The sequence below is a fragment of the Oncorhynchus masou genome, chromosome 18 (assembly GCF_036934945.1).
Source record: "Oncorhynchus masou masou isolate Uvic2021 chromosome 18, UVic_Omas_1.1, whole genome shotgun sequence".
NCBI classification, from domain to species: domain Eukaryota; kingdom Metazoa; phylum Chordata; class Actinopteri; order Salmoniformes; family Salmonidae; genus Oncorhynchus; species Oncorhynchus masou.
Window position 1 is genome coordinate 64083888 of NC_088229.1, and position 24156 is coordinate 64108043.

General features: G+C 42.4%; 1 protein-coding gene across 1 annotated transcript in view; it reads left to right on the forward strand.

The window, feature by feature from the left end:
- The window catches only part of grid1b (glutamate receptor, ionotropic, delta 1b), a 387649-nt gene that overhangs the window by 306471 nt on the left and 57022 nt on the right, over nucleotides 1-24156 (forward strand). Inside the window, exons 5-8 of the mRNA XM_064924197.1 lie at nucleotides 6365-6418; nucleotides 15286-15459; nucleotides 22841-23002; nucleotides 23906-24025. Of these exons, the coding sequence (XP_064780269.1) occupies nucleotides 6365-6418; nucleotides 15286-15459; nucleotides 22841-23002; nucleotides 23906-24025 (510 nt within the window). The remainder of the gene's footprint in view (nucleotides 1-6364; nucleotides 6419-15285; nucleotides 15460-22840; nucleotides 23003-23905; nucleotides 24026-24156) is intronic.

Genomic DNA, 24156 nt, shown 5'->3' on the forward strand with positions numbered 1-24156 from the left:
CACAGGGAGGCATGAAGAGCAACACGGACAGGTTCAGTCATACAAGGCCAAAGCAAGCTGCTTTTTTTCCAGGAGGCCGCTGACAGGAGGGCGGTTCATAATAATGTCTGGAATGAAGCAATTGGAATGGCATCCAACACATGGAAACCATGTGTTTGATTTATTTGATAACGTTCCACCCATTCCGCTCCAGCCTTTACCACGAACCCGTCCTCCCCAGTTAAGGGGCCAGTAACCTCCTGTGCTGGTTTTGCGCTAACCCTAACCCTAACCCATCATTACAGAACATGAGGTACAGTTACCTCCATGTTTTCTTTGTGGTAACAGGGTTATTTTGGTTGCTTATTCTGTATCAGATAATGTGTATTTATTAAGGATCCTCATTACTCTTCCTGGGGTCCAGCAACATGCCACATACAGTAATGTGATGATGGTGATAAGGTTCGTTGTAGCTGAGTCGGTAGAGCACGGCAGTTGCAATGCCAAGAAATGTGGGTTCGATTCCAACCACACGTAAACTGTATTTGGACTTTTTTGTTCATTTAGCAGACACGCTTATCCAGAGCGACATACAAATTAAGTGCCTTGCCTAAGGGCACGTCCACAGAGCTTTCACCTAGTCTGCTTGGGGATTCAAACCAGCGACCTTTTACTTACTGGTCCAACTCTCTTAAACGCTAGGCTTCCTGCCACCGGGTATACACGTATGACTGTAAGTCGATTGGAGAACAGTGTCTGCTAAATGGCATATATCATTGTGGACCGTCAGTTACCTGACTATATTAAAAGGAAGATAACAGCTGTGTGTTCTTCACATGTAGCCTATATAATATGCAACCAGATTCCACCTGAAATACATCCTCCTTAAAAAAAAAATCTTAATTACTTTTTATGATTTAAATACAATCAGGATGTGTCTTTTTTAATAGAAGAAGGCTGTTTTGTATTCCTGGTGAGGCGGTTGCCACGACACATTGATTTAATTCAGAGTTCAAACGTGCTTTCACTGACCTCTAGATGCAGATTCCCTGATGGGTTGTCCCCCACTAGCTTTCAACTTCCACCACCCACACACACACTGTTTGCATAAGGAACATTTGCACAATGTCTTGATTGTCCCCCTGACCTGACATGTTTAAAATAAAATATTCTCACTAAGGTAGACTTGTGTGTTTTTAGTTTGAGGCCATGCAAACCTTGCATGTATAGATTTATTTAGCATGAAAAAACAGACAAATAGAATATTAAATAAAAAGGGATTTTTGAATGTGTTCAACATGTTTCAATATTTTATTACTGAATTGATTACACATTGTGCATAACGTCCTAATGTTCCAGATAGCAGCAAGGCTAAGTGCACATTATTGCTTTAAATACCGGTAGTCTATCTATGTACTTTTAATTTGTGTAGAGAAAATTACTAGTTCGAACTGAATAGAGTAGCCTTGCCTCTCTGTCTAATTGACCCAGTCAGAACCATAGAATAACATGAAATTATAGGTTCTCTATGGCATTTTAGGTTCTTTATGTAATTATAGGTCTTCTATGGTCAGACACTTCTCACTGTAGTGTTAAGACTAGTTTCTCCCCAGTACCTCCACTCTGTGGTCTCCCCCTTAGTCCCTCCCTGGTTAAAGGCCAACAGATATACCATTCCCTCCACCAACCTCCCTTAAGGCCTTCTAATAGCACACTCTCCATCACCACCCATCATCATGTTATCCAAAGCAACTTACAGCCACTCGTGCATACATTTTACATATGGGTGACCTCAGAACTTGGAACCCACTAACCTAGCATTACAAGCAGCACGCTCTACCAACTGAGCCACAAAGGGCCACAACTGATACTGCCCAAGTGGTGGCCAGCAATGCAAACATCCACTTTGCCCAGTGCCACTATTGAGGACCCCGTGCTGGAAATCTCAGAAATGCGTTCCAAATGGCACCCTACTTCCTACATGTTGCACTACTTTTGACCAGAGCCCTGTAGGGACAGAGCACTATATAGGGAATAGGATTCCATTGGGATGCAGGATTGGACAGAGCAGGGAGACTTAAATCCCTCTTCTTTATTTTGAATTATGAGGTGTTATACATATTTCTCAGTATTTGTCACGCTCTGACCTTTTATTTCCTTTGTTTTGTCATTATTTAGTATTTTGTCATTATTTAGTATGGTCAGGGCGTGAGTTGGGGTGGGCAGTCTATGTTTGTTTTTCTATGATTTGGGTATTTCTATGTTTCGGCCTAGTATGGTTCTCAATCAGAGGCAGGTGTCATTAGTTGTCTCTGATTGAGAATCATACTTAGGTAGCCTGGGTTTCACTGTGTTTGTGGGTGATTGTTCCTTTCTCTGTGTTTGCACCAGATAGGGCTGTTTAGATTTTCTCACGTTTATTGTTTTGTTAGTCTATTCATGTATAGTTTTCTTCATTATAGAACCATGAATAGAAACCATGCTGCATTTTGGTCCGCCTCTCCTTCACCACAAGAAAACCGTTACAGTATTTGAATGATGCTACAAATTTCACAGTGATTTTGACGCAAATTCATTTTTATGTACACTTATTTCAGTCAGCCACATTTAAAGTATGTTCTCTTCATGCAGCACAGTCCTTAAACAACACAGTAGTATCCTTTATCCCGTTGCTGTAGGCTGGTAAATATAGTGAGTAGTGTTACATCACTGTTATAACTCAGTAGCTCGGTCAAGGAGAAGAATGACCAAGCAGGCTCAGAGTCATCAGCAGCCTCCGAGATTACTCCTCACGTCCCCGCAAACCACTTCACCTCCCCGCAAACCACCTCAAACCACATCACACAACGGACAGAGGGGACGGGCCACACATAAATATCATCTGCTTTTGGGGACATGTGCAATGATCTTGCATACATGAAATGTGGCATGATATGCAGCTGGACTATAGGCTATAGCAGGGTTCCCCAAATGGCGGCCCGTGTGCCGATTTTGTTCCGCGGATTTTGTTCCCCCCCCAAGTTTTCTCAGCAAAACAAATGTAATAATATACATATCCTATATACACTATCGTTCAAAATTTCGGGTCACTTAGAAATGTCCTTGTTTTTGGAAGAAAAGCACATTTTCTCTCCATTAAAATAACATCAAATTGATCATAAATACAGTGTAGACATTGTTAATGTTGTAAATGGGTATTGTAGCTGACACGGCTGATTTTTAATGGAGTATCTACATAGGTGTACAGAGGCCCATTATCAGCAACCATCACTCCTGTGTTCCAATGGCACGTTGTGTTAGCTAATCCAAGTTGATCATTTTAAAAGGCTAATTGATCATTAAAAAATCATTTTGCAATTATGTTAGCAGAGCTGAAAACTTTTGTTCTGATTAAAGAAGGAAGAAAACGGGCCTTCTTTAGACTAGTTGAGTATCTGGAGCATCAGCATTTGTGGGTTCGATTACAGGAACAAAGTGGCCAGAAACAATGCACTTTCTTCTGAAACTCGTCAGTCTATTCTTGTTCTGAGAATTTAAGGCTATTCCATGCGGGAAATTGTCAAGAAACTGAAGATCTCATACAATGCTGTGTACTACTCCCTTAACAGAACAGCGCAAACTGTCTCTAACCAGAATAGAAAGAGGTACACACCTGAGCAAGATGACAAGTACATTAGTGTCTAGTTTGAGAAACAGAAACCTCACAAGTCCTCAACTGGCAGCTTCATTAAATAGTACCTGTAAAACACCAGTCTCAACGTCAACAGTGAAGAGGCGACTCCGGGATAATGGCCTTCTCAGCAGAGTTCCTCTGTCCAGTGTCTTACATTTTTTGGCCAGACTGAGATATGGCTTTTTTTTGCTCTGACTGAAAGGATTCTTTGAATGTCCCCATAGGAGAACCCTTTGAAGAAACCTGTTTGGTTCCAGGTAGAACCCTTTTGGTTTCTGGTAGAAGAGCCCTTCCCACAGAGAGTTCTACATGGAACCCAAAAGGGTTCTACATGGAACCAAAAAGGGTTCTCCTATTGGGACAGCTGAAGAACCCTTTTTGGAAACTTTTTTTCTGAGAGTGTGCATCCCACCTCTGTGTGTTGGGGAGCAAAAGGATTACAAACTACCCACATTAGAGCAGTCAGTACAATTATCCATGCAGTATAGCCTACATTGTGAAATTCTGTGACAGGATATATCTGTGAATATTTATGGTCAACATGAACCCACAGAAGTGTTTACATATGTAACAGCCTTCTTTATGGTAAGGCAGGCAAATGAGGAGCCGTTTGAGAACATCTGTCAGGCCTAATTAGCTTGAGGACAGGAGAATCACATGGGGCGATCCATAGCTTCTGTATTGGGCCCCTCAACTGGCAGATGCTGTACATGTATCTCAACAGAAATGTGCTAGGCTGTTCCAATATGGACACCGTACAACCAGAATGTTTTATACGTGAGTACATGAATACAGAATGGGATGATGAGGGTTATGCCATGTACAGGCCTTACTGGGTTATATCATGTACAGGCCTTTCTTACTGGGTTATACCATGTGCAGGCCGTTATACTATGGGGCGGCAGGTAGCCTAGTGGTTTGAGTGTTGAACTAGTATACGCAAGATCAAATCCCTGAGCTGACAAAGTACAAATCTGTTGTTCTGCCCCTCAACAAGGCAGTTAACCCACTGTTCCTAGGCTGTCATTGAAAATAATTTGTTCTTAACTGACTTGTCTAGTTAAATAAAGTTCAAATAATAGGCCTTTCTGGGTTATACCATGTACAGACCTTTCTTACTGGGTTATACCATGTACAGACCTTTCTTACTGGGTTATACCATGTACAGACCTTTCTTACTGGGTTATACCATGTACAGACCTTTCTTACTGGGTTATACCATGTACAGACCTTTCTTACTGGGTTATACCATGTACAGACCATTCTTACTGGGTTATACCATGTACATACCTTTCTTACTGGGTTATACCATGTACAGACCTTTCTTACTTATACCATGGGTTATACCATGTACAGACCTTTCTTACTGGGTTATACCATGTACAGACCTTTCTTACTGGGTTATACCATGTACAGACTTACTTTCTTACTGGGTTATACCATGTACAGACCTTTCTTACTGGGTTATACCATGTACAGACCTTTCTTACTGGGTTATACCATGTACAGACCTTTCTTACTGGGTTATGTACAGACCTTTCTTACTGGGTTACCATGTACAGACCTTTCTTACTGGGTTATACCATGTACAGACCTTTCTTACTGGGTTATACCATGTACAGACCTTTCTTACTGGGTTATACCATGTACAGACCTTTCTTACTGGGTTATACCATGTACAGACCTTTCTTACTGGGTTATACGAGACCTTTCATGTACAGACCTTTCTTACTGGGTTATACCATGTGCAGACCTTTCTTACTGGGTTATACCATGTACAGACCTTTCTTACTGGGTTATACCATGTACAGACCTTTCTTACTGGGTTATACCATGTACAGACCTTTCTTACTGGGTTATACCATGTACAGACCTTTCTTACTGGGTTATACCATGTGCAGACCTTTCTTACTGGGTTATACCATGTGCAGACCTTTCTTTCTGGGTTATACCATGTACAGACCTTTCTTACTGGATTATACCATGTGCAGGCCTTTCTTTCTGCAAATGGCAGTGTAAATGTTTGTTTTTATTGTAAAGTACAAGATAGTTGCTGATGCGATTATGATATATGGCATAGGCCCAAGCAAGCACTGTCATAAAAAATGGACGCTTACGCTGAGCAATTATAATTTTCCAAAACGCAAAGATGTTAGTCGCTGAACAATTTGGCACTACCTATGCTGCACCACTAAGGCATAAAAAAGGCTTGTGGTTTGGACGTTATAGTACACTTACACTTCTGTTGGAACTGGCTGCCAACACAATTGACTATGGGAAAGACAGTACCACCATGAGAACAACAAAAGAGAAAAACGGAAGGAATTGTACAAACACTATTTCCACAGCGGAGGTGTTTTGTGTGAACGTACTATACAATTTATTTGACAAATTTGAAAAAAATGGTCTCCGTGACAAATGATTGGACGGTCATTTTGAACTACCGTCCGGTATATTTTGGAGAGTCTGTAGCTGTGAGGCTTTGCATGGATCCAATGCTGTTTGTCCATCAAGGTTTTCCAAGCCACATGGCTCTTATGTTTGTTCCTTGAATAATTGGATAATGACAAGACTGTAGGCGATTTTACATGGGTCCTTTTGGATAGAAACAGCAGCAATACATCCAAGTCTTCTGGACTCAATCTGCCTTTTCCCTCCACAGTCTTATCTGTCACTATGGTAACCTCTTTATTTCTCTCTCTTTCTTTGCAGGCTGTTGAAACCAACCTGGCTTCCAAGGACAGTCACTGGGTATTTGTCAATGAGGTAAGCGAAGATGAGAGTATTTATGTTGATGCTGCTGATTAATCTCTCTCTCTCTCGCTTCTTTTCTCTCTCTCTCTCTTTCTCCTAACTCCTATCTTTGCATTTCCTCTACACTGAGTATAGAAAACATTAGGAGAACCTGCTCTTTCCATTACGTAGACTGACCAGGTGAATCCAGGTGAAAGCTGTGATCCCTTATTGATGTCACTTGTTAAATCCACTTCAATCGGTGTAGATGAAGAGGAGGAGACAGGTTAAATAATGATTTTTAAACCTTGAGACAATCAGAGGGTGAATGGGCAAGACAAAATATGTAAGTGTCTTTGAACTGGATATGGTTGTAGGAGTCAGGCGCACCGGTTTGAGTGTATCAAGAACTCCAATGGTGCTGTGTTTTTCACACTCAATAGAATGGTCCAACACCCAACGGACATCCAGACAACTTGACACAACTGTGGGAAGCATTGGAGTGAACATGGGCCAGCATCCCTGTGGAACGCGATCGACACCTTGTTGAGTCCATGCCCTGACGAATTGATCCTGTCCTGAGGGCATAAGGGGGTGCAACTCCATATTAATAATGTGTTCCTAATGTTTTGTACACTCAGTGTATATACCCACAACAACTGCCCAATGCCAATAACAGTGAGTTGACGATCAAGGGAACTGCTTGACGCATTGAGTAGATCAGTAGTCACTCACAGTTCTACAGCACCTTGCATTGCGTGTGTCTCACATCCTTCAGTCACTCTGCACACTGATAGAGCTCTAACAAAATATGTGCTCATTGTTTGATACAACAAAACTCCTGCACCATTATGAAGATGTGGCCAAAATGGAATTTGAAACTCCCTAATAAGAAAGAGACATGACAGTTCCAATTTAGTTCATTATTTCCTTGATCGATTTCCACATCATAGATTTCTCTCTGGACTCAATTATAATTGTACTTACGTGTTCTCTCGTTACAAGCATTGCCAACTGGCTAAGAATTCCTAAAAGTTTCCTCTCTGTTGTTTCAATTTCAATATGCCTGAATCTCCCACATCCACTTCAGACATCTTTTAAGCATTTGCAGTTTTGTAAAAACACTTCTCATTTTATATATGATAAATGGCAAACTGTCATCTCTTAACCAATTTTCTAATTTTGCTCCTATGAGTGCATCCAAAATGGCAGTATTTTCCCTCTATTGTGTACTACTTTTGACCAGAGGCCTATGGACCCTGGGTCCAGGTCAAAAGTAGTACTCGATAGGGATTAGGGTGCCATTTGGGACTCAACCCTAGGTCTTAGCAATAGACATAGTCTGGGTCTCTGTACCACTAGGACGCCACACTTAGTTTTCAGCAGTAGCTGTGCCCGAAGCAGAGTCAGACAGTGGCCCAGTCCCAATAGCCATACTAGCTTACTAAATAGTATGCGAAAAAGTAACATTTTGTAGTGTGTAAAATTTTGAAAGTAGTACTCCAAATGCATTATTTAATGCGCGATTGCGTTGACTCCCACCATTCGTTTATTTTGGTAGAGCATGCCAATATATCTGATTATCAGAGTCAGAAAAGATGAGTGAATTCTACTAGATCAAACACTGAAATTAGTATGCAGTTTAAGAATGTAGTGCACTAGCATTAGTATTTGGATGCGGCCAATGTCTCAAAGACATCTACCCAGGTCTCAGTATGTCTGCTCTAACACTGTGCTGATGTAAACAACCCTGCCCTTTAATCCAGCCTGTTCATTGGAGGCCAATTAAAAGTAGCAGGGTCTGCTCAGAATGCATCCAGGCAGCAGTAGAGAGAGTTGATTAGGGTTTGAGAGTACTGTAGCTGCAGGTGTACTGGCCTCCTGTGGAGCTGGAGCTGCCTCGCCCAGACTGCCCAATGGCGAGCAGAGAGCCGTGGTTGTTGTGATGTCACAGCCTACCAGAGATAAGTCTTATTTATTATTATGAGTGTTCCTAATGTTCGCTGATGCCGGGAAAGTGGGAATGGGGGGGGGGGGGGGGGGGATGACGCAGCGGCAGATGGTGCTTTAATCGATTTTGTGTTTGTGTGTTGCCAGTTGTATAAACGAAGGAAGAGGTCGTGCTGGTTTGTGTTGCTGAGTGATTTGGCTGTCACTTAGGTCTACACATGGCATGGTATATTATACAGTGTTATGTTGTGTTGCCATTAAGCTAATTTTGTGTATGTTAGTATACTCCAGTTATTGTCATCAGAAATGGGTGAACCGTCTTCTGTACATAATCTGAAAATATAACAAGGAGGAATTCTTTCTGTGCTTTTTATCAACTCAAAGATATTTTCAAGGTAACAATCCAAGTTCATGAATAATTTAATGAACACATGAAAATTACATTTTATTTTGTTGGTCTTATCTCTCTTCTCTTTGTGAAATATTCCTTAACATGAAATGTGTTGGAAGATGAATCCAGGGGCATTTTACTTATATAAGTACTATCTATGTCTGCAGTCTAGAATGGATATTCTGCTCTTTGAAACCCCACATACACGTCAATGTTAGAGAGAAAGATAATACAATTCTTGTTCAGTGTCGGTGGATATAAAATAACAGTCAAAAGTTTGGACACACCTACTCATTCAAGGATTTTCTTTATTTTTACTATTTTCTACATTGTAGAATAATAGTGAAGACATCAAAACTATGAAATAACACATATGGAATCATGTAGTAACCAAAAAATTGTTATATATTTTATATATTCACAGACTTCAAGTAACAGACACATCTCAACATCAACTGTTCAGATGAGACTGCGTGAATCAGGCCTTCATGGTTGATTTGCTGCAAAGAAACAGTACTAAAGGACACCAATCTGTCATTTGGTCTGATGAGTCCAAATTTGAGAGTTTTGGTTCCAACCACCATGCCTTTGTGAAACGCAGAGTAGGTGAACGGATGATCTCCTCATGTGTGGTTCCCACCATGAAGCATGGGGGAGGAGGTGTGAGGGTGTGGGGGTGCTTTGTTGGTGACACTGTCAGTGATTTATTTAGAATTCAAGGCACAGTTAACCAGCATCGCTACCACAACAATACGCCATACCATCTGGTTTGCGCCTAGTGGGACTATCATTTGTATTTCAACAGGACAATGACCCAACACACCAGGCTGTGATGGAGTGCTGCATCAGATGACATGGCCTCCACAATCATCCAACCTCAACCCAATTGGGATTGTTTGGGATGAGATGGACCGCAGAGTGAAGGAAAAGCAGCCAAAAAGTGCTCAGCATATGAGGGAATTCCTTCAAGACTTATGGAAAAGCATTCCAGGTGAAGCTGGTTGAGAGAATGCCAAGAGTGTGCAATGCTGTCATCAAGGCAAAGGGTGACTACTTTGAAGAATTTCAAATATAAAATATATTTTTTGTTTTACAATTTTTTGGTTACTCCATGATTCCATATGTTATTTCATAGTTTTGATGTTTTCACTATTATTCTACAATGGTGAAAGTAGTCAAAATAAAGAACAACCATGGAATGAGTAGGTATGTCCAAACTTTTGACTGGTACTGTATATATATATATATATATATATATATATATATATATATATATATATATATATATATATATATATATATATATATGTATATATATATATTATTATAATTTTTTTACCTTCAGATCTTTTTTGAGGATGTTTAATTACATTTCGTATCAGTCAAACAGAATAAGAAAAATGATTCTAAATATACATTTCAAAGTCTTATGATATTGATTTTCTTTGAAGAGAGATTACTGTAGATCAGAAGTTTTTCCAGAGTTGTGTAGAAACACGTACTGTGAGCAGAGTGCACTGTTCATTTATCTTCAATAACTATGTTTCTTTTGAGGCTGCTTTTTCAAAACTATTTATAGTTTTTCCATCAGAACCAGAAAATATGTTTACTTAATGTATTGCATGTTATGGTTCTAGTACAACCATACTGCACTCTCACCCTACAGTATGTAGCTAGCTTTTCCTAGCTGGTACACTCTAACCTTGGTGTTGTTATATTAGACCGATCCTCCTGAACACTGCTGTAGCTTCACCTTAATTATTAATCTGATACAGAGAGTTTAGAGGCCCAGGCCAAGATCAACAATACTCTGTCTACATAAACATGAGTCTTTATGGAAGACTGGGCCAGGGGTTAAACAGTTGTGTGCTCCATCAAAATATCCTTCTGTTTTAAGTCCATAGTCTATCTCCATCATCCATCTCCTGGGCCACACTCCTGTCTGGAGCTTGAGATTCTAGAGTAGGTCGGCTCCAATCTTCGGGACTGTTGGTTGACCAGATGGTCTGTCCTGGGGGTCGGCAGGATAGAGGCCCAGCCTATACAGCACCTGAAGATGTTGGACACATCGGAGTGTGAAATCAGGAGGGGCATGTGAGGCCAGGAGAAGAGAGTGCTAACACTAACCCCCAGCCCGCCCAGATCTGCACTGATGTGGGAAAGAAACAATTCAATTTAATGGGAAAAAGATGTTCACAGTTGACACATCCAGTAGGATGCTCTGTACTGCGCTGCTGTACGTAAACTTTTCTTTGGGGGATAGACGGAGGCAAAGTCATTGTTATCCATCGGGTGACTGGTTGATCCTTATTGGGGTCATCACTTCGAGCCCCTAGCAAAACACAAAACAATGGCGGACAATTTCTCTCCCCTCGGACAGAGATATTAGAGAAAGTAAGAGATAGGAATCCCAATGGGTAATGAACAGAGGGAACATCACCCAGTAGACTGTCAACCAAATGTGTTCAAGTTGTCATGCTGCATCATGCGGTTGCTAAGCTAATCATCACACTTCTCCAAGTCAGGGTATGTGCTAAGATTAACAAACTCACACATTTTGACTAGCTAACTGGTTGAAAGCGGCACGTGTATAATTACAACCAGTTAGCAAGTCAGACATTTTCGAGTTTCCTAGTTCCAACTAGCACGTGAACGTGGCATTAATCAAGAAACTTTCCTATTTTCTTTTAACGTACACTATAGAGTATATACAAAATATGGCTATTTTAGCCACACCCATTGCTGACTAGTGTATAAATTTAAGCACACATACATGCATTCTCAATTGACAAAAATCGGTAGTAGAATGCCCTTACTGAAGAGCTCAGTGACTTTCAACATGGACATTGGCCATATTTATGCAACAATATGGCTATTTCAGCCACACCCATTGCGGACTAGTCTATAAAATCAAGCACGCATACATGCATTCTCCATAGACAAAAATTGACAGTAGAATGCCTTTACTGAAGAGCTCAGTGACTTTCAGCATGGCACCGTCGTAGGATGCCAACTTTCCAACAAGTCAGTTTGTCAAATTTCTGCCCTGCTAGAACTGCCCCCATCAACTGTAAGTGCTCAGCCGCGAAGTGGTAGACCACAAAAGCTCACAGAACAGAACCGCCAAGTGCTGAAGCGTCTAGCATGTAAGAAAAAGTCTGTTTTTGGTTGCAACACTCACTACCGAGCATTTCACTACACCCGCAATAATATCTGCTAAACACATGTGACCAATAACATTTGATTTGATTTGAGTTCCAAACGGCCTCTGGAAGCAACATCAGCACAAGAATTGTCTGGAGCTTAATGAAATGGGCTTCCATGGCCGAGCAGCCGCACACAAGCCTAAGATCACCATGCACACAATGCCAAGACTCTGAAGTGGTGTAAAGCTTGCCGACATTGGCCTCTGGAACAGTGGAAACACGTTCCCTGGAGTGATGAATCACTCTTCACCATTTGGAGAAATCTGGGTTCGACGGATGCCAAGAGAACGTTACTTGCCCCAATGCATAGTGCCAACCGTAAAGTTTGGTGGATTAGGAATAATGGTCTGGGGTTGTCTTTATTGGTTCGTTCAAGGCCCCTTAGTTTGATTGAATGGAAATCTTAACGCCAAGGCATACAATGACATTCTAGACTAGTCAGTGCATCCAACTTTGTGGCAACATTTTGGGGAAAGCCCTTTCCTGTGTCAGCATGAAAATTCCCCCATGCACAAAGCGATGTCCACACAGAAGTTGTTTGTCAAGACCAGTGTGGAAGAACTTTACTGGCCTGCTCAGAGCTCGGACCTTAACCCTATCGAAAACCTTTGGGAATTGGAACGCCGACTGCGAGCCAGACCTCACTAATGGTATTGTGGCTGAATTGAAGCAAGTCCCCTCAGCAATGTTCCAACATCTAGTGGAAAGCCTTCCCATGATTTTGGAATGAGCTGTTCAACGAGCAGGTGTCCACATACCTTTGGTCATGTAGTGTATTTAACGCCACGATTCCAAAGCTATACGATATTACATAGAACAAGTTAATAATCTCACATCTCTTGTGAGAGATGTTGTACTTCCTGTAACGAAATTCTGTAACAAAATTCATACCAATTTTGTGTTTTTGAGCTAACTCCCAATTGACTCCCAATCAATCCTTGAAGGAAAGCTCTCCTTGTCCCAGAATCGCCCAGAAAGCACCATGCGGTTCATTGATGATGCATGGGCAAAATTCACAATGGGCGTTCATTTCCAATGGAGTGTCCTATCTCCTCAAAAGTATCTCTCCCTCGGATCTAAAACTTGCCTTTGTCTGTGGTAACTAGTGACAACCCTAAAACCAGTACTAACCCCCACCTTCCTTGACAGTTACTTTAAAATTCAAATACATCTAATTGTACCATACCCCAATAATATTCTTGAATAACATTGTTGCCGAGAAGGGCTTGTTAGCTAGCCACAGAGTTTGAATCATCTTAGCCGTTTTCTATAAAAACTCAGCTAGCAATGCTAGCTAGCTAACATTAGCTAAACTGCGCCTGGACTCGGGACCTAATAGGCATATACAGTACTAGACATGTCACATAGGTTTCAGGAGCCAGCTGGTTAGATATTATTCAACCATGGGCAACAACATCTGGCTACTAGTTTGTTTTCACCAGAATATGTTAAACTCATAGCTAGTTTATCCAGTGACCATCGCATTTAGAAGGATATCCACTGACTGAAAGTAGCTAGCTAGCATGCTGGCTCACATTGGCCAAGCAGAAACCAATTGCTAACTATCACAGTAAGCTAATCGTGGATGCCAAACGACTCCGCTAGCTAGACTCAGGAGCCCACTGGTTAGACATGATAACACCATGGACAACAATAACTGGTGACTAATTCATTTTCAGACAAATATGTTCAACTCATATTTACTGTAGTTTATCCACTGACCACTGCATTTAGGAGGCTAGCTAAATTACTGAAATGTAGCTAGCTAGAACACTAAAGGCAGTAGCCACTACTAGCCAACTAATTGTGGATTTGATACATTTGGGCAAACTTGCTCATATCAAGCAACAGGCAGTTTGTGGAAAGGAAAAATCTGTGTGATGTCACACACCCAAAAAGATTTAACCAATCACCCGATGTAGCTCATGAATGTTTTAATGACTTTGACTCTGGTTATCCTATGAAAGCAAATGTTGCATACTGTACACCATATACCCTATTACCTATGACAGGGTGAAAACTACAACCAAAAAATAATATGTCTCCAGATTTAACAAAAAATCTGTGTGTAAAACTGGCATCTTTATATATATGGACAAAATACCAACGTGATGATGAGTAAAACATTACCCACACTGCTTCAATTCATTATTTTAGCATCTGCCATTGAATAATTTGTCAGCTCAGAGTTTTGTGATGAGATATTATTTTTTAAATCTGTGACCAGCATTTATTTCCTCCATATCACATTATAGTTGTGGGGGAAATTAACCATGTATCACTGCCAAATGGTCAGTACCAGATGTGTCTGTTATTATTATCATGTCATGCGAGAATCCTCTCTCTGATTGACGTGGAAGTGATACAGAACCATAGGCTTCCCTGCTGCTTCAGACAAAAATGGGGTGGTATCCCGGGATACAGATTAAGCCCCAAAAATACTTTTCAATTGAGATTCACCATTAAGTTTGCTTTTTAGGCTTAATCTGTATCCAGGAAACCGCCGTTGAGGTGTGCCTGACAGTGTCAGGAATCAGGAGTATGGACATGCCATGCCAGGCAAAGTGCAGACTGGAATTGTGCAAGCCTGGGTTCATTTCCCAGTCCCACAGGGCTGAGGGAAGCCCAAGCCAGCAGAAAATACGATAAAAACAAACAAAGTCTGAGAAGACAAGCCAACAGCTGTGGTGGTGGGGTGAGCAGGGAGCCGGGGGCCAGGGGCTTGCAGTGGCTGACTAGCACATATCCAGGGGGTGGATGCGGCAGGTGAGGTGATGGGGCCTTGGACCGGGTGGGTCTCCCAGGCAGGAGCTCAGAGTTTGCCTGCAGGCAGTGTGAGCACTATGATGTAAACAGCAAGCAGACCCAAGGAAATAGGTTGTGAAGGAAGAAGCTCTTTCACCACGCAGCAAAGCATCCATATTCATACTCATCGGAGAGATTTCTTAATATGGTCACCGTACACAGGGACTCTGTCCACTTTGTCATAGTTGGTAGTCTGTAGTAACAGGCAGGACAGTTTTTGTTTCACCTTTTTTTATGCTGTAACATGTCTCCCCTTCTCTCCCCCACTCCCCTCCTTTCCTCCTTTCCTCCTTTCCTCGTGTCTCTCCTTCTCCCCTTCTCTCCCACTCTCCCCGCCTTTCCTCTTGTCTCTCCTTCTCCTCTTCTCTTCCCCTCTCCCCTCATCTACCCCTCTCCCCTTCTCTTCTTCTCCCCTTCTCTCCCCCTCGCTCCCCCTCTCTCCCCCTCTCACCTCCTCTCCCCCCTCTCACCTCCTCTCCCCTTCTCTCCCCTCCCCTCCTCTTCCCTTCTCTCCCCTCCTCTTCCCCTCTTTCCCCTTCTGTCTGTAGGAGATCAGTGACACTGAGATCATGGAGCTGGCCCACAGTGCATTGGGGCGGATGACAGTGATTCGTCAGATCTTCCCGCTGTGGAGGGACAGCAGCGTGCGCTGCATGAGGAACAACCACCGCATCTCCTCCTTACTCTGTGACCCCCAGGAAGGATACTTACAGTCACTTGAGGTCAGTTCAACAGGGGGCCTTCACATCAAGGCCAGTGGTCTTATATCCCTAGGGTCAAGCATTTTTCCTGGCCCTGTAACCTGACCTGACCACCTTGTCAGTCCCCACATATCATATTCAGACCCAAATTACATTTGCTCTTTACTAATATCTTCAAGGTCGATCATAAAAAATACACAAGAAACAACAATTATGTATTTCGAAGAAATGTTAGCGCTGTAGCCATGTCTACTTTTGCTGTTATCTGATGCTGCCTCTGGGGGTTAGGTCAGTGACTCCTATCACATGTCACGTCAGGGACTGCCCCAGAATGTCTGTTTACAGTATCACTGAGCATGTGACCTGTGGGCCTCTGAAGGTCAACAGCACCTAAAATCTATCTCCCATTGAGTGATAATGGATGATGAGATGTTCCACAAGGCTGTGCCATTGACATGTGGCGGGATACAGTGATAGCTTTTGGAGGCCTGTAGTTGGTTGAGAGCATAGATTTATCCTCCCGGGGTGGCAGTGTAGACTAGTGGTTAGAGCATTGGACTAGTAACCAAAAGGTTGCAAGTTCAAATCCCCGAGCTGACAAGGTACAAAATCTGTCGTTCTGCCCCTGAACAGGCAGTTAACCCACTGTTCCTAGGCCGTCATTGAAAATAAGAATTTGTTCTTAACTGACTTGCCTAGTAAAATAAATCAAAAATATATAAAATATAATCACTCGAAGGGACTTAGACTCATTGAATGGGGATTCCAATTCTAGAGAATATATTTCTATGGTTGAGAGGACCAGGATGCTAGAGAGAAGTTAGACCTGTGATTCCTATTGACTCATTAGTTATTTTGCTTTCAGTCCCCTGAGTCTCCTAACACTATTTCAGACTGAACTTACCATTCATTTTAGTTATTTCAGTTTACTCATCCAAGCAACCTACACTTTATTGCTAAGAATCCAACAAATAATTATCTGAGATTCTCGTAAACTTGGAGTCAACACTGTTTAATCACTGCCTGCAGTTTATGACAAGAATATATTTTTTGAGTATGTTACCCCTTAATAGTAACAGTAGAGGAAGCAACACAAGTACTATATGATGAGAAAGTTATCAAAGATACCTCTTTGATATGGCAGCTAGATAGCAGCTAGACATTCTCAGTCAAACCACTCAACGAGATCACATAGATGCTGCTCTCTGACATCCCTCCCCTCTGTTCCACCTTTATATAACCAGAGGTGTCTCTGACTGAAAACCTCCTTGAACCCACCTGAACTCTCGCTATCGCTAACCGTTAACAGATGGCCCAAATCCTCCAGGGGCTCTTATCTCAATAATTAATGCAAAAGAGGGTTAAACACTCTTTGATGTTAAATCACCCTCATGACAAGGAAAATGCTGGTTCATGGTGCCGGCAAAACCCCATCAGCAGTCTGTTGCTGAATTTGCACTTTTATCACCACTGTATCTCGTTCTCACACCCTGGAAAGCTGTAAATTATCCATGTATGAACATATTAGCCATATGCATTTCTTCACTCTGTCGGTATACTGGCACACAGCAAATCACCTCCATAATATATTGATTCACTCCACTTCTACGGGTGGGATGAGCGTGACTGAGATAGCCGATCACAGAACTCTCGATGGAGACTTCGAACGGGGTCACTTGTTGTTGATCTCTGGTTGAACATGTTGTGATAGTGAAGTAATAAGAAGGTTATCATCAAAACACAGAAACAGGAAAGGACACAACTAACAACAAGGCAGAGGAGAGGACAGAAGTGATAAGGGAGTAAACATGCAGAGTTGTTGTTGTTGTTGTTGAATGCTCATCCAGAAGTGGCACTCCTAGTGGCCCGCGACTTTAATGCAGGAAAACGTGAATCCGTTTTACCTCATTTCGACCAGCAATTCAAAGGAACCAATGGAAAAAAAACTCTAGACCACCGTTACTCCACACACAGAGATGCGTACAAAGCTCTCACTCGCCCTCCATTTGGCAAACCTGACCACAATTCTATCCTTCTGATTCCTGATTACAAGCAAAAACTCAACCAGGAAGTACCAGTGACTCACTCAACATGGAAGTGGTCAGATGATGTGGATGCTAAGCAACAGGAATGTTTTGCTAGCACAGACTGGAATAAGTTTTGGGATTCAGTTAATGGATTTTGAGGAGTATACCACATCAGTCACCGGCTTCATCAATAAGTGCATCAATGACGTCGTCCCTACAGAGACCGTACGTACATATCCCAACCAGAAGCCATGTAGTACAGGCAACATCTGCACTGAGATAAAGGGCTGCCGCTTTTAGGGAGCTGGACACTAATCTGGCCGATTATAAGAAATCACGCAATGCCCTCTGAAGAATATTCAAACAGGCAAAGCATCAATACAGGACTAAGACTGAATCCTACTACACTGACTCTGACGCTCGTCGGATGTGGCAGGGCTTGCTAACTGTTATGAACTACAAATGGAAACCTAGTAGCAAGCTGCCCAGTGACTTAAGCCTACCAGATGAGCTAAATGCTTCTATGCTAGCTTCGAGGCAAGCAACACTGAACAATGCATGAGCACACAAGCTGTTATGGACGACTGTGTGATTACGCTCTCAGTAGACGATGTGAATAAGACCTTTAAACAGCTCAACCTTCACAAGACTGCAGGGCCCGACAGATTATCTTACTCAGAGCATGCGCTGACCAACTGGCAAGTGTCTACAATTATATTTTTAACCTCTCCCTGACTGAGTCTGTGATACCCACGTTTCAAGTAGACCACCACAGTCCCTGTGCCCAAGAATGCTAAGGTAACGACCTAAATGACTACCACCCATAGCACTCACGTCTGTAGCCATGAAGTGCTTTGAAAGGCTCGTCATGACTCACACCAACACCATTATCCCAGAAACTCTAGACCCACTCCAATTTGCACACCACCCCAACAGATCCACAGATGATACAATCTCTATTGCACTCCATACTGTCCTTTTCCACCTGGACAAACAAAAGGAATCCCCTATGTGAAAATGCTGTTCATTGACTATAACTCAGCTTTCAACACCGTAGTGCCCTCACAGCTCATCACTGAGTTAAAACACTGGGACTAAACACCTCCCCCTGCAAATTGATCCTGAACTTCCTGATGGGATGCCACCAGGTGGTAAGGGTAGGCAACAACACATCTGCCACGCTAATCCTCATCACAGGGGCCCCTCAGGGGTGCGTGGTTAGTCCCCTCCTGTACTCCCTGTTCACCCATGACTGCATGGTCACACATATATACAACTCCATCAGTAAGTTGTCAATGACACAACGGTGGTAAGCCTGATCACAGACAATGATGAGACAGCCTATAAGGAGGAGGTCAGAAACCTGGCATTGTGGTGCCACGACAACAACCTCTCCCTCAACGTGATCAAGACAAAGGAGATGATCGTGGACTACAGGAAAAGGAGGGTCAAGCACGCCCCCATTCACACCAACGGGGCTGTAATGGAGCGGGTCAAGATCTTCAAGTTCCTTGGTGTCCACATCACTAACAAACTATCATGCTCCAAACACACCAAGACAGTTGTGAAGAGAGCACGACAAAGCCTATTCCCCCTCAGGAGACTGAAAAGATTTGGCATGGGTCCTCAGATCGTCAAAAAGTTCTACAGCTGCAAGAGCATCCTGTCTGGTTGCATCATTGCTTGGCCTCGCAACTGCTCGGCATCTGACCGCAAGGCGCTACAGAGGGTAGTAAATCTGGCCCAGTACATCACTGTTGCCAAGCTTCCTGCCATCCAGGACCTCTATACCAGGCGGTATCAGAGGATGGTCCTACAAATTGGGCCTTCTGCCACCCTGGTCATAGACTGTTCCCTCTACTACCGCATGGCAAGCAGTACCAGAGCGCCAAGTCTAAGTCCAAAAGGCTCCTTACACCTTATACCCCAAGCCATAAGACTGCTAAACAGTTAATCAAATGGCTATCCGGACTATTTGCATTCACCCCCTTTTTTACGTTGCTGATTCTCGCTGTTTATTATCTATGTATAGTCACTTTACCCCTACCTACATGTACATATTATACCTGAATTACCTCGACATTGACTCGGTACCGGTACCCCCTGTATGTATATAGCGTCGTTATTGTTATTTTATTTCTTTACTTTTTTTTCACTTTAGCTTACTTAATTTTATTATTTTATTATATATAGTGTCAGTCAAACATTTGGACACACCTACTCTTTCAAGGGTTGTTCTTTATTTTTATTATTTTCTACAAGAATAGTAAAGACATCAACACTATGAAATACCACATACGGAATAATGTCGTAACCAAAAAAAGTGTTTATCAAATCCAAATGTATTTTGTATTTGAGAATCTTCAAAGTAGCCACCCTTTACCTTGATGACAGCTTTGCACACTCTTGGCATTCTCTCAACCAGCTTCTTGAGGTAGTCACCTGGAATGCATTTCAATTAACTGGTGTGACTTGTTTAAAGTTAATTTGTGGAATTTATTTCCTTCTTAATGCATTTGAGCCAATCAGTTGTATTGTGACAAGGTAGGGATGGTATACAGAAGACAGCCCTAGTTGGTAAAAGACCAAGTCCGTATTATGGCATGAACAGCTCAATAAGCAAAGAGAAATGACAGTCCATCATTACTTTAAGATATGAAGGTCAGTCAATTCGGAAAATGTCTTTCTTCGAGTACAGTCGCAAAAACCATAAAGCGCTATGATAAAACTCGCTCTCATGAGGACCGCCACAGGAAAGGAAGACCCAAAGTTACCTCTGCTGCAGAGGATAAGTTCATTAGAGTTACCACCCTCAGAAATTGCAGCACAAAATTCATGCTTCATAGAGTTCAAGTAACAGACACATCTCAGCATCAACTGTTCAGAGGAGACTGCGTGAATCAAGCCTTCATGGTTGATTTTCTGCAAAGAAACCACTACTAAAGGGCACCATTAAGAAGAGGAGACAAGCTTGGGCCAAGAAACACAAGCAATGGACATTAGACTGGTTGAAATCTGTCCTTTGGTCTGTTGAGTCCAAATTGGAGATTTTTGGTTCCAACCACCATGTCTTTGTGAGACACAGAGTAGGTGACCAGATGATCTCTGCATGAGTGGTTCCCACCATGAAGCATGGAGGAGGAAGTGTGATGGTGTGGGGGTGCTTTGCTGGTAACACTGTCAATTATTTTTTTTAGAATTCAAGGCAAACGTAATGAGAATTGCTAACACATCATTCTGCAGCTACACACGATCCCATCTGGTTCGCGCTTTGCGGGAGAATAATTTGTTTTTAAAAAGGACAATGGCCCATCACACCTCCAGGCTGTGTAAGGGCTATTTGACCAAGAAGGAGAGTGATGGAGTGCTGCATCAGATGACCTGGCCTCCACAATCACCTGACCTCAACCTATTTGAGATGGTTTGGGATGAGTCAGACCACAGGGTGAAGAAAAATCAGTCAACAAGTGCTCAGCATATGTGGGAACTCCTTCAAGACTGTTGGGAAAGCATTCCAGGTGAATCTGGTTGAGAGAATGCCAAGAGTGTGAAAGCTGCCATCAAGGCAACGGGTGGCTATAACGGGTGGAAACAAAAATACTAAATATATTCTGATTTGTTTAACATTTCTTTGGTTATTACATGATTTCATATGTGTTATTTCATAGTTTTGATGTCTTCATTATTATTTTACAATGTAGAAAATAGTACAAAATAAAGAAAAACTGTTGAATTAGTAACTTTTGACTGGTACTGAATACATTTATTTTCTCTTGTTTACTTAAAAATAACTGCATTGTTGGATAAGCACTTGTCAGTAAGCATTTCATGGTAAGGTCTACACTTGTTGTATTTGGCGCATGTGACAAATAACATTTTATTTTATTCGTTGCTTTCCTTGCCGTCACTACGTTTCACTGATGGAGAGATTTAGGTCGTGGGAGTTAGGAGTGATGGGGACGTTGTAGCCAGTGTCGCTCTCCCAGTTCTTCAGCTACACACAACCCAGGCAGATGTACTATCAACGGCCCAGCCTTAGCCCTGCCTAGACTTAGTTAGCCCAGCTCAGCCTTAGTCTCGTAAACCTGACCCTAGGCAAACGCAGTTTCAATGATGGACTCTTTTGTCATAGGGGAACTACATCAGTGTCTACGCCATTACTTTATGTACCCTTCAAAATACAGAAATCATCCCCGTATGAAGCATTTTGCATGAAGCTGCATTTTGCATCATATGAACCACTGCTAAGGTTTTGCCTGCAAACTTTGGTTTTCCTCGTAATTTGTTGGGAGTTTTTCGTTATCGATGAAGGCAGTGACGTAGTTCCTCTATGCCTATCAGTCCATCATTCAAACCAGACACCCTTTTACCTAGGGTCGGGTTTTCCAGACTACCCAGTCTTAGTCCAGCCTCAGTTAGCCCTGCCTGGACTCAGTTAGCCAAGCCCAGCCTGGCTCATAGCTGTTCTTCTTATCTGGCCACAAACTAGTGCAGACTGCTTTACTGTGTGAATTACAAGCCTCTAGTAGGCCTGCACATTACGGGCCTGGTCCTGAGTGTGGGTTCACACTCTAAAATGACAAAAAGAATAATAATTACAACAGATGTGTGTGTTATCACAAGCATACCATGATGAGGGGTGGATGTATGAGGTAGCCTATAGCGTTATAATGCAGATGCAGCTCGGTATTGCTTGATGTTGTTATTCTAACATGCTGGAGAATGGAGATGTCATGAATTGTCAGTGCAGGTTATGACATTATCCCAGCCCAGTGTGATGTCCTGCGTCCTTCATAGCTGAAACAGTTGGACTGCTCAGCTGTTTATTTGTCACTGTGCATTTCGTTTCTGCTCCATGGTTCTGGTTCGACTCTGGTACTGCACTCACATCTGCTCAAGGGGGCTGTCATGCTGTGTGTCACTTTGATAGGGGAGTGTGGTAGACGGGGGTGTGTGTGTGAGTGTGCATGCATGTGTATTTTGCAGTAGTTTTCCATGTCGTCATGACACACAAGCAGACAATACCCATTGGAAATCATGGTCCTATCAAACACACCAAAACACACCAGTCCTATCAAACACATCAACCATTATGGTGCAGCTTAGATTTTACTGTTGTGCATCAACAATGATCTAATCATGTTTAACTGGTTTCTGTGGTCTCCAATCACTGTAGTGTGTGTTTCCAACAGAGACCTTAGAAATGTATTGTTTGATAGAACATTTCACGATACTGTATGTAATCAGTTTCTAGAATGGACGTCTTCTTGACCAAGATGGACGATTGTTAGGCACGTTACTAGGATGCTAATGCCCATTCTAGGATCCAATGTCTAATTATATGGTGTTTTCTCCCTCCTCCCTCTGTATTCCAGGTGTCCAACTTGTACCTGTATGATAGTGTGCTGGCACTGGCTAACGCCTTCCAGAGGAAGTTGGTGGACAGGAAGTGGCACAGCATGGCCAGTCTGAACTGCATCAAGAAGTCCACCAAGCCTTGGAATGGAGGCTGGTCCATGCTGGAGAACATCCAGATGGTAAACTTTAGTTCAGAACGTGAATATGAACCTTTTTCTAACCTTATACTCTATGAATTGTTTTCCTGATTTTCCTAGTCATTGCAGTGAAACAGAGATATATTTTATTTATTGTGATTGTGATTGATTGACATTCATCATGCTGAATACTTGAAAGGTTTTTTAAGGAACATAGGTTGTGAATCCAATGTTTTTCTAAAGCAGAAGGGCACAAGGCCTTGAATAAAGTCAGAAGCAGAAAAGAGTAAAAGAAACAGTCCTTGAATCTAATTCACTCTACTTGCGTTACAACTGGAGATGCTCAGCTGTGGGAGATAAAGATGGTTGCCATTCTATTGCCATTCTCCAGACGTAATATCTTCAGCACTAAAAGGAGCTACGTACTAGATCTCCTCTGCAGTGGCGCTTATGGGTTTTGGGGTCCATTTTCCCAATGATGTCTTTAGAGCAGTATTGGCAGGTGTGTGTGTGTGTGTGTGTGTGTGTGTGTGTGTGTGTGTGTGTGTGTGTGTGTGTGTGTGTGTGTGTGTGTGTGTGTGTGTGTGTGTGTGTGTGTGTGTGTGTGTGTGTGTGTGTGTGTGTGTGTGCACTTCAATTTCATGCTCATTTAACGTTCTATGAGCCACAGAGAGCTGTGGTTAGAGTCTAATCTATCCCTGGGGGGACATGGGATAGATATCTTTGTCTCAGAGATCTCGGCCTGTCCCAATCACAGTGTCACAGGTTCAAACTGATTCAACCACAATATTAAACTGGCTTTGGGAACGCAGTTTCGTTATGGTCTTGAAACTAAAGGGCTTGGAACTGGACAGGTGGTCTTGTTGTGGTTCTGTGAGATCTCACTCTTTCTATGAAATTCATCCTATATTCTCTCTCTCTCTTTCTATCTCCCTCCCATCACAGGGACATATCACAGGCCTTACAGGAACGATGGATTTCAAAGCGAACGGATCCAATTCTCACGTCCAGTTTGAAATACTGGGCACCAGCTTCAGTGAGACGTTTGGAAAAGACGTGAAAAGGGTGAGTATGATGATTCTGCTGCTGGTGGTCACTCCTCCTTTGTCTCAAGATGGCTGTAAGTCTGATAGATGTTTTTGAGTTTACAGTTCTGAAGCTACGACCTCTGTGGCACTACCCAGTGGTATTGCAGC